This window comes from Myotis nattereri (assembly GCF_964212035.1).
Source record: "Myotis nattereri genome assembly, chromosome: 1".
Classification (NCBI taxonomy): Eukaryota; Metazoa; Chordata; class Mammalia; order Chiroptera; family Vespertilionidae; genus Myotis; species Myotis nattereri.
This window is the reverse complement of record NC_138075.1, coordinates 181964338-181979228: the sequence shown is the minus strand read 5'-3', so window position 1 is coordinate 181979228 and position 14891 is coordinate 181964338. Positions and strand designations below refer to the sequence as shown.

Sequence of the window (14891 nt, the reverse complement as noted above, 5' to 3'; positions counted from 1 at the left end):
ATTATCTGACAGGCCTGGCAGTTCCCTGGGAAACCCTGATCTAAGACCTTGTCTTTATTTAACCTGACTCAGAACAGACTTCCCCTAGGAACATTTGTCAAAAACAATCAAAAGCAATTGTTTAACATCACAACTTGATAACTATGGACACAGACACAAAGCTGACCAGAACACTTAAAAGGAAAAGCTGAGGGATGAGATGGTCATAGGGTGCTTTGAAAAGGTCCCACCTATTCCTAGCCATTCGGAAGTATACAAAACGGTAGGGCAGTGCACATACCCAGGAAAGACCTAAGTAAATGGAAAGATATCTTTTGCTCATGGATAAAGATATTTTTTAAAATATATATTTTATTGATTTGAGAGAGGAAGAGAGAGGGAGAGAGAGATAGAAACATCAGTGATGAAAGGGAATCATAGATTGGCTGCCTCCTGCACACCCACTACTGGGGATCAAGCCTGCAACTCGGATATGTGCCCTGACCAGGAATTAAACCATGACCTCCTGGTTCCTAGGAGGTCAACCACTGAGCCACACCAACCAGGCCATGGATAAAGATTTAATATTGTTAATATTTGATTTTTAAATATTAAGACAGATTTAATATTTCGTAATGTCCTCCAAATCAGTAATAGAATCAATGCAAACTGTACCTGCTTTTTTTGCAGATATTGACAAGTTAATCCTAAAATTCATATGGAAATGCAAGGAACCCAGAACAGCCAAAATATTTGGGGAAAAAAGAGCAAGATTAGAATCTATATTTCAAAAGTTAATACAAAGCTATAGTGATCTATTCAGTAATGAATTAGCATAAGGATAAAGAGATCAATGGAAGTGAATTGAGAGTCCAGAAATAAATTATTACATTTATGATCAGTTGATTTCTTCACGGGTGCCAAGACAATTCCATAGGGGAATTCAAAGGAATCGTCTTTTCAACAAATGGTGCTGTGCTGGGACAACTGGATATCCACATGCAAAAAAATGAAGTCAAGTTGACACATAAAATTAACTGTTACATCACACACAAAAATGAATTCAAAACTGATCAAGGATCTAAATGAAAGATCTAAACCATAAATCTTTTAGAAAAAACATCGGAGGAAATCTTCATGAGCAATGGTTTCTTAAATATAACACCAAAGCATAGCAACAAAAGATTTAAAAAATTGTACTTCATTTACATTTAAAACTTTTATGCTTCAAATCACACTATTAAGAAAGTGGTGGGAGAAAATATTTGCAACTGATATATCTAATAAGAGACTAGTATTCTGAATACATAAAGAACTTACAGGTGGAAAAATGGGGGCATATGTAATACTTTCAACAATAAAGATTTTATAATATAAAAAGAAAGGAAGGAAGGGAGAAAGAGAGAAAGAAAGAACTTACACCTCAATAACAAAAAGACCAATAATCCAATTTTTAAATGAGCAAAGTATTTAAATTACATTTAAAACTTAGAAAATGAAATAAAGCAGAAAACCCATACGTTTTCCTACCACACAAACCATACCATTGTTAGCATTTTGATATATTTCTTATCATACTAGTAGTTTGGGGTTTCCTCCCCATTTTAGTTGTAGTCATAGTATAATATGATTTCCACCACATTATTCAGATTCTTCTTGAACATTATTTTTAATATCTGTGGAATTTATGTAGCCATTCATCTATTGCCTATTGAGGGAGCTTATCACCAATTTTAACTATTTATAAATAATTCTTTAATCACTATCTTTATTCATAAAACATTTTCTGCATTGTGAGTTATTCCCTTAAGTAAAATTGCTTGGTCCAAAAAAGTAGCAATTGTTTTTTGAAACATTTATACAAATTAATCTGGGCATAATAGATGGTCCCTAAACTTTATTCTTTTTTATTCCTTTTAAAAAAATAGATGTATTATATTTAGAATATTCTTCTTTGTTAAACCTTTATTTATTTTTAATTGTTTTTATCTTTAAATTGAATTTATTGTGATAATAGATTTCAGGCGCATAATTCTGTAATACATCATTTGTATATTCTATTGTGTGTTCACCACATCAACTCTTCTTCCATCACCATTTAGGCCCCCTTTTCCCTCTCCTACCTCCCCCTTCCCCCTAAACTTTATTCTTGAACACTTAAAAACCAGTCACTAAAATAATTAGTCATGAATATTAGTAATTAGTATATATGCATATGTGTATACATATATACAGGACTGTAAACAATTCACTAGTTACAATTCATGAATGTACATGAACTTTTATTAGTGAAAGAATCATGCCCAGATTGAAATTGCATTAATCCGTAAAAATGTTTCAAAGCTTCTGTTGTCTTGAATAGAATATATTCTGTGACTATTCGATCTAACAGTTTCTCATTGCATGCCTCCCAGCTGCCGGGCACTGTGCCAGAGAATAAGATACAGAATATGTATTCCCTCTTAACAGAACTCAGAGACTAGGGGTGTGCTGGTGGGAAGAGAGAAACAAGCAGTGCAAAAGAATATGGAGAGGGCTGGGGTGATATTTTCTACCTCAGATTTGAGGACATCTGATCTCAAATTAAATGTCCGGAGAAGGCTTCCTAGAGGAAGTACTGTGTGAGCTGGGACCTGAAAGGATGAAAGCATCAGGATGAGGGGCACATTCAAAATACCCCAGAGGCCCAAACAAAAACAAAACAACATCCTGGGAGAAAATAGTTGGGCAGTTTCTCAAAAAGTTAAATACAGTTACCATATGACTTAGCATTTCACTCCTAGGTATATATTCAAAAGAATTGGAAACATATGTTCACACAAAAGCCTCTGCAGAAATATTCATAGCAGCCTCATGCATGTTATAAATCTTTGTCCCTATACGCTCAAAGTGGAAGTTCTAAACAAAAACTCCATCAGAGACATCCATTTTAGCCACATGGGCTCTAAAAAAGGTTTTCATGTTATTTGCTTCAATGTTTACTGTACTTTAGAAATTATAACAGAGTGCTGGGGGGTGGGAGCGGCCAAGGGAGGTGGGAGTGGGGAGCGAGATTCATGTGATACTTTAAACAATAAAGAATTTAAATTTTTTAAAAAAGGGAAAAAAAGAAAAAATTACAATATTAATAAAATCACATTTAAAATTTAGAAAATGATATAAAGCAGAAAACCCATACATTGTCCTACCACACAAACCACACCAGTGTTAGCATTTTGACATATTTCTTATCATGGTTTGTTATGTTACAATGCCTGAAGAAGGTACAACAGGAATCTGTCCTCACATTTCAGTGAGCAGAATAATTACCAAAGCCTCTGGATTACATAAGACTCCCCAGTCCTGGCCCCAGAAATGCAGATTCACTAAATCTGGGATGGAGTTCAAGCCCCTGCCATTTTTATCTGACAAGCAAAGCAATGACATAGATGAGTCACAGACCACACGTGAGAAAACATGTTTTCCTTCATCTTCCAAGGTCATGACCTGCCTCTAATTAAGAAGTGGTGAATTGTAATGAGGGCTAGAGAAGAAACAAAATACACTAGCCTACAGCACAGCCGACCCCAGCAACCCCAAGTTGGAGCACCTCACGTTAGTTTACCTGCCCGTAGGGAAAAACAGAAAATGCCTAGGCTTTAAATCTGAAGGAGTATCTTGCCACCTTGGGACAGCAATGTAATACATGAGCAGTTAGTTGCCTTTATCATCTGTAAGCTGATTCCTTTGATGCTTCTGTTCATATAGAATCCTAGAGGCCCAGTGCATGGATTCATGCACCGGTGGGGTCCCTTGGCCTGGCCTGCAGGGATCGGGCCAAAACCAGCAGTCTGACATCCCCCAAGGGGTCCCAGAGAGTGAGAGGGCACTCTGCAAAGTTGCCGTCGCTCGGCAGCTCCTGCGTTGAGCGCCTGCCCCCTGGTGGTCAGTGCACGTCATAGCGACCGGACAGTCGGACAGTCACTTAGGCTTTTATATATATAGATAAGCTAAAAAACTACATTAAGCTTCCTTTCCTAATTCCAAGAACCTTTGCTATTCATCACTGTCTGGATGAGAAATGACAGCACCTCATGGGCACAGCAACCTAATTCAATTATCTTAAAACTCGGAGGTGCAGTGAGTCTCCCTGTCTGGCAGGGACTCCTCTCCCAGAGACACATTCCATGCGATCACAATCACAGTACTTGCCAAATACATAGCCAGCTGCTTGGAGTCTGTGCTGGAAGAAACAGGAATCTGTGCTGGAAGCTTTCAGCTAATTCTAAAGGGAATTTAATTTCATTTGCAGCGGGCCCTGAGTTCTTCTCCATCAGATGTATAATTAAGAGGCAATGATTCCTCAAGAGTCAGAGCCACAAAGAAAAAAAAAGCCTCAACAAACCGGTCAATGGCTGCGTTGTCGTCATTCTTACCCTGTATAACATCTTGCTTCCTTCCTTCTTTCATTCTTCCTCTTTTTTCTTATTCAAGCTAAGGGGCTGGTGCCTGCTTACACGTCCACATCTTCCCTATGAAATTGGTGAGGTAGGGGAGGGGTTAGGGCAGAAGGCCGTGGGCAGGACTATAGGGAAGGTGAGGTCCTTGGGAAACCGCCAGCAGAGGAGACAGGCAGGGCTCAGGAGGCCTTTACTGGGATTACCTCTTGTATGGCACTTGTACCTTTATTTACCTAGCCCACCAGCCCAGCCCAGCCCAGCCCAGCCCAGCCCAGGGCTATTCTTTTTTTGTAATCCTCACCTGAGGATGTTTCTTCCAGACCAGTGATACTGATAGATCTAGCCCATTTTAAGCTGTAATCCAGCACAGTAAACATTCTTCAGTCAGGTCTGACTCACACCTGTCTCATGTCTCCACTGACCCCAGACAAACAGAAAAGCTACAGGTGTGAGACGTGAGGTCACAGCGAGGCGTGCCCTCTTGTCTTTCTGTTTCCTGGAGGAGAGGCCTTCTGCCTGAAAAGGCAGGCACCCAGAACCAGGGCCAAGACGCTGGTTAGAGTAGACACAAAAGAACATTATGGCTTCAAGTCAAAGGAATTCAAGAAATGATTTTTAAAATAATTGAAAACGTGATACACTTAGGATATAGCCTTTGACTGCGGAGAATGGAAGTTAACATTGAAGCAAAAGTCTGGTCTACAGATAGATTGTGAACTGCCCCACTTTCAGCCACCTAAAGACTTAAACTTCTTATTTTATTTTTTCCATTACCATTTATCCCCTCTGTGCTCTCCTTGCCCGTGAGTTCTCTTTTTTTTCTTTTTTTGCTCAATCCCTCCACCCCGCTCCCAACACCTCTCCCAGGGCTGTCTGCCTGCTCAGAAGACCTAAACTTTTCCTTACTTGAACTCAAGATATAGTACCAATTCCAATGGAAAAATAAATATATTAAACAATTAAAAATAAGTGAATGTGACTCTCCCTGGACCATCAGTCAGGCAAAGCTATTGTCACCTGCTGACTGAATATTCCTTTTGCTCACTTTCAAAAGTTTGTTTTAATTCAAAACTTCAATTGCTCTGATCTATAAACCCTTACATGATTTGGCAAGCCCACTTCCTGAAACCAGTAGGGAAATGGGACTCTTTCTGGCCCTACGTCTCCTTGCCTCAGGCCCACCTCAGCCAGCCCAGTCTCTCAAGGCAACGATGCCCATTGTGGGGTTGTGGCAAGGCACTGTGTTCACCACATTCATGTCCCTGAGGCTCTTCCCTGATTGACAGCAAAGGATAAGGGTTCACTGGAAAGCTAACTGTATGTGGGGACAAGACTATATTAACAAAAAGCTTCGAGTCCTATAAGATTAACAATTATGGTTTCAGAAAGAGTGAGGGCACAGAAACGCCTGTTAGTAGCTGCTAGGTTTGGGAGTGTTCACTCTTCTCAAAAAGAGAAATCGAACGCATGGAAGAATTAGAGCCTCTCAAATCAGAGTCCTGGTTTTGGCACCAAGAGGCAATTTGATAAACATCTTTCGCCTATTTGTCTTGTCACTTTCCTGTTTAATGGAAGTATAATTTACATACATCTAAGCCCTTTTTAAAAAGCTCAAGTCTTAGGCGTAGAAAAGAGAAGTCAAACTTGGGAACAAAAAATCAAGAAGTACTATTTCCATACCAAGGAGAAGCAATAGTTCAATAGGTCAATAATTTTTAATCCAAGATGAGACTTTATTTTGACCAAGTTAGTGGAATTTTGATAAAATTTGCTGTATGGTTAAATTTAGATATTTCAATTTCTTAAGTGATAGTGGCTCAACACACACACACACACACACACACACACACACACACACGCCTCCCCATCAGCCTCACCCCTTACGAGCTCTGCCTGGGTTTCAGTTCCAGGCCCCACCAGAGTTGCTTATTTGTTGGGTGTTAGTGTATGCAACTCCAATTAGACATAGTTCTGCTTAATGGCATAATAGCTAATGACTGTTACCCACAAGAGATAGCTGAACAGTCTTTTTTCATTTGAAATGAGAAACACAAGCATATTTTTATATAGAAGTATAAGGAGAAATGTTTGGCTTTATTAGTAAATCTTATTCTTGTAGCATCTTCTAAGTCAACTAGAGGATTTCTATTTTTTCAGCATAGATGAAATTTAAAGTGAGCTGTATATTTTGAATGGTGTTTAAAAATAGTAATAGCTCACATTTATTGAGCATTTACCATGTGCCAGGTACTGTATTAATTCATTTGATCCTCTCAAAAAATCCACCTTCAAGATAAGACAATTGAGAGGTTGAAGACCTTCTCCAAGCGAGGACAGGAAAGCAAGCAGCTTGCTTCGTTGTCAGGAGCTTGAGTGCTGTGCTATTCTACCCTTTGATCACACCTTGTTAATCATGTGTTTGAAGTTGGCAAACATAAGCACACATAACAGCATTTCTGTGCTCACCAACCTGAGACTGAATGTACACTCTTAGGTCAGTGCCACCATGAACCTACTGTCATCACAGTAATGAACTAAACGGGACCTCTGAGCAATGAGAGGAAACAGGGGGCTCTTTTTGGATCTCACCTGATCCCTCCTAATTCCTATCAACCAAAGCAGCCCCTCCAATTAAAATTTTCTCTCCACATTGTAGCCATCCAACCTCAATCACCATATTCTGCTGATTGAATCAACAGTCCTAATATGTTCAACGGGAAACTAAGACATTATAAGCACCTGACTGATTTCGCTTCTAGCTTGGCTTTCTTGCAAGAGAACTCGTTGCTTCACCTCAGCCTGTTTATGTTATTCCCCTGCGGTGAACTGTCAATGGCTTCCTCTGCGTGGGTCAGTGGTTCTCACACTTAGACAGGAATTTATGGTGGTGATTGCACAACTCTGTGACTATTCTAAAAATCACTAAATTGTACCCATTAAACAGGTTAATTGTATGGTATGTAAATTATCCTATATAATAAAAACCTAATATGCTAAGTGTCTGGTTGTCTAGTCGGTCAGTCAACCAATCAAAGTGTAATATGCTAATGATATGCTAAGACCACTCAACTGCTGGCTATGACATGCACTGACCACCAGGGGGAAGATGCTCCAACTGGTGGGTTAGCTTGCTGCTGGGGTCCCGCCAATCGGGACTGAGAAAGATGGGCTGGACATGCCCTGGAGCCCTCCCGGGGTCCCTCCCTGGCTGGCCAACCTCCCTCATCCCTCTCCGGCCCTGATCATGCACCAGTGGGGTCCCTCGGCCTGGCCTGCGCTGTCTTGCAACATGGGCTGAGGAACCTCCCCCGCTTCCCCTCAGTGCACAAATTTCGTGCACTGGGCCTCTAGTATCTCAATAAAGTTGCTATTTAGGAATATTTATAGTGCAATCAAAGCATCTGGAAGTCATGGCATGCCATGTGTAAGATCCTGAAATGTTGAACCAAACACAATTTCACTAGCAGAAAATAAGAATATGATCAATAGTGTATATATTTACAAGATTAAAATTCACTACTTTACAACTATGAAAAAAAAAAGCAAGTGGTTGAGCTAAGATTATCAGCAGTTTCTAATGTTTGCTTTTAATATTAAATTTCCATTTGTTATATTACTTTGTTGCCTACTAGGAAGTAAGCATTAACACAGTGGTTTTCAACCTTCTGGCCCTTTAAATACAGTTCCTCATTTTGTGACCCAACCATAAAATTATTTTTGTTGCTACTTCATAACTGTAATGTTGCTACTGTTATGAATCGTAATGTTAATATCTGATATGCAGGATGGTCTTAGGCGACCCCTGTGAAAGGGTCATTCGACCACCAAAGGGGTCACAACCCACAGGTTGAGAACCGCTGCATTAACATAAAGAGGAAAAATTTGAAAGGGAAACTAGAAAAAAAAAATACAGTATGTTTTTATTGACTATAGAGAGAGAGAAAGGGAGAGAGAGAATAAAAAACATCTGTGCTGGGGATTGAGCCCACAACCTCAGCATATGCCCTGACCAGGAATAGAACCTGTGACTTCCCAGTGCACGAGAGGACTCATTCAACCAACTGAGCCACACTGGCCAGGGCTGAAAGGGAAACTATAAACTTGAGCACATCCCTAGGTAAATACTTTGATGTTTTTGTAGGGTTTTTTTGTCTTCAAATTGAGACGTTAGGAAAATATCTATATTTGTAATAACACTAAGGTTTTCTGGAGGAGCTCTGACAATTCCAGCATCCTTGAAAATGCCATATCAAAATTGACATACCATAAAATAAGTCTTTGTTTCAACCTGGCCTTCAATTACTTGTCCATCTTCATTTCTTTCCACATCACTTCATGTGCCCCACAGCAGTGGCCACGCATCCCTCACAACCACAAGGTGTGGCTTTGCTTCTGCTCCTTCCTTCCCTGGAATATTCTTTCCTTCTTTCTCCACTTGGCCCTTCAAAGCCCATCTAGTGTCTATTTTACCTTCTCGACCTCCCTGTCCAGGAAAGTGCCGTGAGAACAGGAAACATGTATATCTTACTAAATGTTGTATTTTCAGCAAAAACATAGAGCCTGACAGAGAAAGTGCTCCACAAATGCTTCTTTGTATTCTCATAGCCTCGATGCACATGTCTATCTGCTTACCTCACTGTTCTGGAATTATTTTTCAGTGACCCCACCCTCACACTCTCCTTGTCTTTATCACGCAACAGATGCTCCATAAATACCTAGTACATTTAGATGAATTGAAAGTACATTCTCTAATCTCCAGGTATTCAAAGTCTTAAGGAAAAACAAAACTTTCAAACAATTTGCTAAAATACTACATGGCAAAAACTGTAAGTGGGATGTGCGCACAGTACTGTGAGAATTCTGATAAAGGAGCTTTACCTCTTCTGGCTTGTAGGTCTTCACCCTGGGCTCTTCATAGAGGCTGTGAGATTTGAACTGTCCCTGGGAAACTAACAGTAAGTCCACGAGGAGTACAACAAAAGGGGGTTCTAAGCTGAAGGAATTCAGCACCCAGACAGAGAGTGAAGAGGGTAGGGTGGTTAGTGCCCCCGGTGGGCTGGTGTGGCTTCAGTGGGGGGTTCATGGCAGGCATTGGTTGGCAGGAGGCTGGGAAAATGTGCTTGGCCTGGCAGCTCTTCTAGCCTGAACTTCACAACATGCGCAAGAGGGCGATTTGATCAGATCTGTGTTTTAACTCTGTGCTCATCACCCTCCTCTGCCTGCACCCTCCCAACACACATTGGCCATGTAAGAGAGTCGACCACAGTTATAAGTGTGACATGTGGACAAAGGCCAGAGCGCTCCCAATCTTCATGAGAACCAAGTTGAAACCCAAGGTGTTCTAACCATTCAGCATTCAGCCAACACCAGTGCTATGCAAATCACACACTGAAGCAGAAGTTAAGAATGTGGTAGAACCAACAAAGCTGGTTTCTATGGAAAGCCAGCATCGTGCATTAAAAGGTTCCTGGCCGCAGTGAAGCCTCTCTGACTTCCCCAGCCTGAAGGAATCTCACCTCTGAAATGGTCTGGAGCACTTAATTCTGTACTTAGGACACTTAGAAGTTGTTTTTTCTGCATTGTGATTGTTTTGTGTTCATTCCTGGTATCATATTTTTATCTCTTTGCCTCATTTTAAAAGCTGATATCTCATATAATGCAACTTTAGAAGACACCTTGGGAGCAAGATAGGGTATAAATCACTCAACAACAACTCTTGTTAGATTTTAATTTCAAGAAGGAAGAGGTCATGTCCCACTCGCCTATATAAATCCCACGGCATGAACAAAACATAATTGTTGAATAAATTGTAGTGGAAAAAAAATATGGTAAAGTAAAAACATTCTTTGGTTTTTAAAAGAAGTTGATATTTTTGTAATTTTTTTTTCCTTGAAAAGCACCTATTTACTAAAGTATTTGCATTAGATGTTTATCTTTTTTTTTTTAATTTTCATCATTCCTAACCATGGCTAGGATTGTCCCTATATTTTCTTTATTTTTAAATCCTCAAGCAAGGATATGTTTGTATTGATTTTAGAGAGAGAGGAAGGGAGACAGAGAAACATCAATCAGTTGCCTCCGGAATGCACCTGGACAGGGGAACGAACTTGCAACCTTTTGGTGTATGGAATGACACTCCAACCAATGAACCACCCGGCCAGGGCTGTCCTCATTTTTTTTTTTTTTTAATTTGATTTGCCCAAGTGTCATCCCTTGTATAGGTCTCTTTGGAAAAAACAACCCTTAGATTTCTTTATTATACCTATATGGTTTATAATAGAACAGCGATATGTTTATTTCAGCAAAATGATAAAGTAAAACTACAAACAAAAAATACTTGACATTCACTGAGACACAATTTTGTAAAGAGGAAAGTTAACAGTAACCAGCACAAATATAATAAATTATAAAGATTTGTTGATATTTCAATTTTAATGGGGGGGAGATAACCAGAAGAAATACAAAAATACTTTTAAAATACAGCATCATTGCCACAGCACATGAAAACATTTCCATAAAAAATTAACAATTTCCACTTAGACATTTCATTTTTCATCCCTCTTTGAATTTATATTCCGAAATCTTGATGTTCTCATTTCATGGATCCACAAAGATCAGTCCTGTCACAAGTGATTAAAAGGAGCGCTTCCTGTTAGAAACAGCACTTCAGGCTAATATTTAATCTTAATTGGCAACAAGTTCAGTGCAAATAAAATTATATTTAGCAGCTTTGAAAATTCCCGGTGGGAAGGTGTTTACCTCTTAACCCTCACTGCTTCCCCAAAGAGAAATCATTTTTCTCCTTTCATGAGTGCGAACACTGGCCATTCAAACCTACCGAAAACTACGAATGCTAATTCTGCTGTCTGTAACATAGGGAGTTTCCATGAAAGCTGGTTGCAGTCACTTGGCAAATGAGCCAACAGTGTTTACATTTGGAAAGTTTCCCTTAGGTCGATTTAAACGTACAAACAAACAAAAAAACAGGGCCTGAATATCAGTCATAACTGGATCTTACCCAACAACTTCTCTGATCGTGGAGAAGAAACCCAGAGGAGGCACTAATCATTTCATGCATTAGCTTCCAAAGGAAAACCAGGACAGAGCTGAGGAATATCTTAAATCAAATTCTACTCTCTGGTAATAAGTTTATTTCACTGATTTGAATGGGAAAAGGAGGAAGGAGGAAAGCAGTTATGGAGGGAGGGAGGGAGGGAGGGGAAAAGAATGAAAAAAGATTTTAAAAAAGAATAAAAAAAAAAAAAGAAAAGAGGGGCCATCTGATTTCAAATCTGGAGCTTTCCACTCGCAGCCAAATTATTCTCCAAATGAAGAGAAGCCAGAGAACTACCAGCCAGAGCGGATTCTGTTTGAGCTTTGCCAATTCCTGGAAGTGCCTCCCTTCTTGTTAGACAGCTGTCCCCCCTAGCCAAGGCCTGGTACTGCTGCTACAGAGAACAATGTGCTTACTGTGCTCAGAGGTGACAGGGAAGAGGAAGGACACCTGCTGCTTTTAAGCACGTGGCTCTGCCCCTTGTAGAGGTCTCACTGGCCCAAGGACTTGAGCTGTCAGAAGCTTGAATAACCCCTGAGGTCCACGATGCGCTGACAGATCCAGGCAGGTACACACTAGGGAGGCCATCTCACTCGATCTCTCTTTACCGCTCCTTGGCAGTTTTTCTGTTCCCCCTGGATTCTCTCGCTGAGCCGCTCACGGATGGAGGCGCAGTGGCTGCGTGCGGGAGACAGGGGTCCGCCTCAGTCACTGTACTCTTCTCTTTCCTTGGGAGTGGGGAATTTCTCATACTGGTTGGCCGATTTCCACTTGTGGTGCTGACTTTTGAGTAGCGCAGCAAGGGAAGTCTTTCGGGTGATATGTCTAGATATTTCCCGGCTCTTGGCCTTCCTGGTGGGGGAAGAGCTTCGGACTAAGGGATAGACAGGAAAAATAGGCTTGCCCCGAGGGCCTCCCAGGAGCTGCCATATTTCCCCAGAGGTATTACGGGTCAGATACTGCCACGGCTTCTTCCCACTGCTGTCCCGGACATTCACCCGCGAAGCCAGCCTTTCCACGAGCAGTTTCATGACCCCCTGGTGGCCATGAATGGCTGCAAGGTGCAGAGGGGTATACCCACCACTGGACTTCGCATTCACATCAAGAGCAACCCTTGCCTTCTGGGCACTCCCCACGAAGTCCTGCAGGGCCCTGAGGTCGCCATGTTTGGCTATCCAGTGCAAAGCCGTGTACCCAGTCAAAAAGTCCTTGTGCAAAGCCAGCTGAGGATCCTCCCAAAACAAAGTCAACACGCGAATCCAAGAGCCAGTGGCAAGCTTCACCATCCATTCATGCTCCCTGGCATCCAGGGGCACCAGAGACGGCTTGTGCTCGGGTCTGTGCGGGACCAAGGCTGCAGGCGCCTGCCTCCCTGGGGCGCACACACTGTGTAGTCGACCCCTGGCAGCAACAGCAGCCTTCACATCAGCAGGGTTTGGTGTCAACGCAGCATCCACCCTGGGGCTGGACGCAGCTCCTGCCTTGGAGGGTTTCCTGGACCGTGGTGGGCGCCGGCTCCTTTTCAGCAAGTCCTCCTCAAGACACTCCTCATCCGAGGAGGACAATGCGGCTCTCCCTGCCCGAGAGCTCATCCTGAGGGATCTCCTTAACCTGGGAGCTGGCGAGGGCAAGGGCTCCTGGGGCTGGCCGGCAAGACCATTCGCCCCAGGTGGAACCTGCTGAGGGGCGTGCCCATCCCCTCTGTTTCTGAGGCCTTGAGGGCTCCTGCTGCAGTCGCCCTCCTTCGGAGAAAGGCCGCCAGCTGAATTCCTGAGCTTTCTCCAATCTGGGGTTCCTAGGGCGATGCGCAGCCCCTCTTCAGAACCCCCAGGGGACTCTTTGGGCCCACTGCTGCTCTCCTCGCTGCTGTGACTGTTCTGGTCCACAAAGTCATCCAGTTCTTGGAGGGACAGCTGAGAACGAATGCTGCGAAAGACTGCCAAGGGGGGGTTCCCGGGCCAGGCCTCCGGAACAGCAGGGGAGAGAGAATGAGGGGAAACAGGAGGGTCTAAAGGCGCTGAATTAGGTCCTGGGACCCCGAAGCCCAGCTCCAAGGGGAAGTTCTCTGGCAGCACTGACCAGACTCTGGTGGGGCCCTGGTCCCGGGCCTCGGGCGCGTGGGGATGTCTGGCCACCCATTCCCGAGTGCGCTGCTGCTGCTGCTGCTGCTGCAGCTGCTGCCTGGAATGATGGAGGTCGCCCGGGGTCATCAGCTCCGGCCGGTCTCCGGGAGGAGGACAGCTGGAAAGGAGGGCAGGCGGGGAAGCCCCGCTCCCAGTAGCCTCGACGGCTGGAGGAGGCGAGAGGGGCGCTGCAGGTACCGGCGCAGGCTCAGCGGGAGCGCCTCCCTGCTCCTGGCCGGGAGCCCTGCGGTCATCTGGGGCAGCTGGAGCCCGCGCCGGCTCCTCCCGAGCGGTGGCGGGGTCGGGGAGTGCGCCGGCCAGCGGCTCGCCCGGGAGTCCCCCCAGGCCGTTCTGGCGACATTCCCAGCAGCAGCGGCCCTGCGTCTCCGCCGCCGCGCATTTCGCTCCGACCTGGGCAGCTGCCACCGGCGCCCTGGGGTCGGATCCGCGTCTTCGGCCGCCGCCTCCCCGGGCCGCCTCCCGGGCGCCGCTGGCGGAGAGTCCATTGCAACCTGGATCCGCTGCGGGCGCTGCGGCACCTGCTGGCTCCTCCTCCTGCTCCTTCCCCCGCCGCCGCCGCCTCGGCTGGCGCGGCGCCTCCCCTGGGCGCGCGGCGGGCGGGGAGCAGGGCGCAGCTCCCCCTGCAGGGGCGGCGGCCGCGGGCGGGTCTCGGGGTCTCTGCAGCCCCTCCTCGCCCAAAAGGTCCCTGTACCTCTTCTTGAGAACCACGTACTTGGTGCCGTCGGGGTCCTGGCGCACTGCGGCGACCGAATTAACGAAGCCCTTGAAGAGCTCGCGGCGGCGCTGGTGCTGGCCGGGGGACGCGCCCGGGTCGCGGAGGAAGCTCTTGAAGTGGCTCAGCAAGGCGGCGTTGGTCACTCGGCCCCCGGCCTGGCACAGAAAGTCCAGCAGTGCCTCCTGGCTCAACTCCCGGGCCATCGCTGCCTGGTCGTCCCCGGACCCCCGAGTGTCCGTCGCTCTCCCGCCCCGAGCTCTCCCCCGCCCGCCGAAACCTCGGCCTGTCCAGTGTCACCTGCACTCGGGGCGGCGCCACCGCCTCCATCAGCCGCAGACGCCGGCGCGGCTGGCAGCCCCGAGCGCGCCAAAGGGCCGCGGATCTCGGGGGGAGAAGCCCCCCGGCTGAGTCCCCGCACGCAGCCCGGGTGGGAGAGGGCGGCTGGCTGCAGGGCCGGCCCTGCGCGACGCGAGCCCAGGCAGCGAGAGTTCCCGGGAGAGGCCGGAATCGGTTTCACCTGCGCCCTGGCGACGCCTCCTGCCTGGCTCTGGGGGAAGGGC

General features: G+C 45.0%; 1 protein-coding gene across 1 annotated transcript; it reads right to left on the bottom strand.

Annotated features, from left to right (window-relative positions):
• Positions 1–10178: 10178 nt before the first annotated feature.
• Positions 10179–14534, bottom strand: SOWAHB (sosondowah ankyrin repeat domain family member B; the record flags this gene model as incomplete). Its single annotated transcript, XM_081100905.1, has 1 exon — positions 10179–14534. One exon carries the CDS (start codon positions 14532–14534, stop codon positions 12177–12179), a length of 2358 nt encoding a protein of 785 aa, XP_080957031.1. The 3' UTR covers positions 10179–12176.
• Positions 14535–14891: the final 357 nt, after the last annotated feature.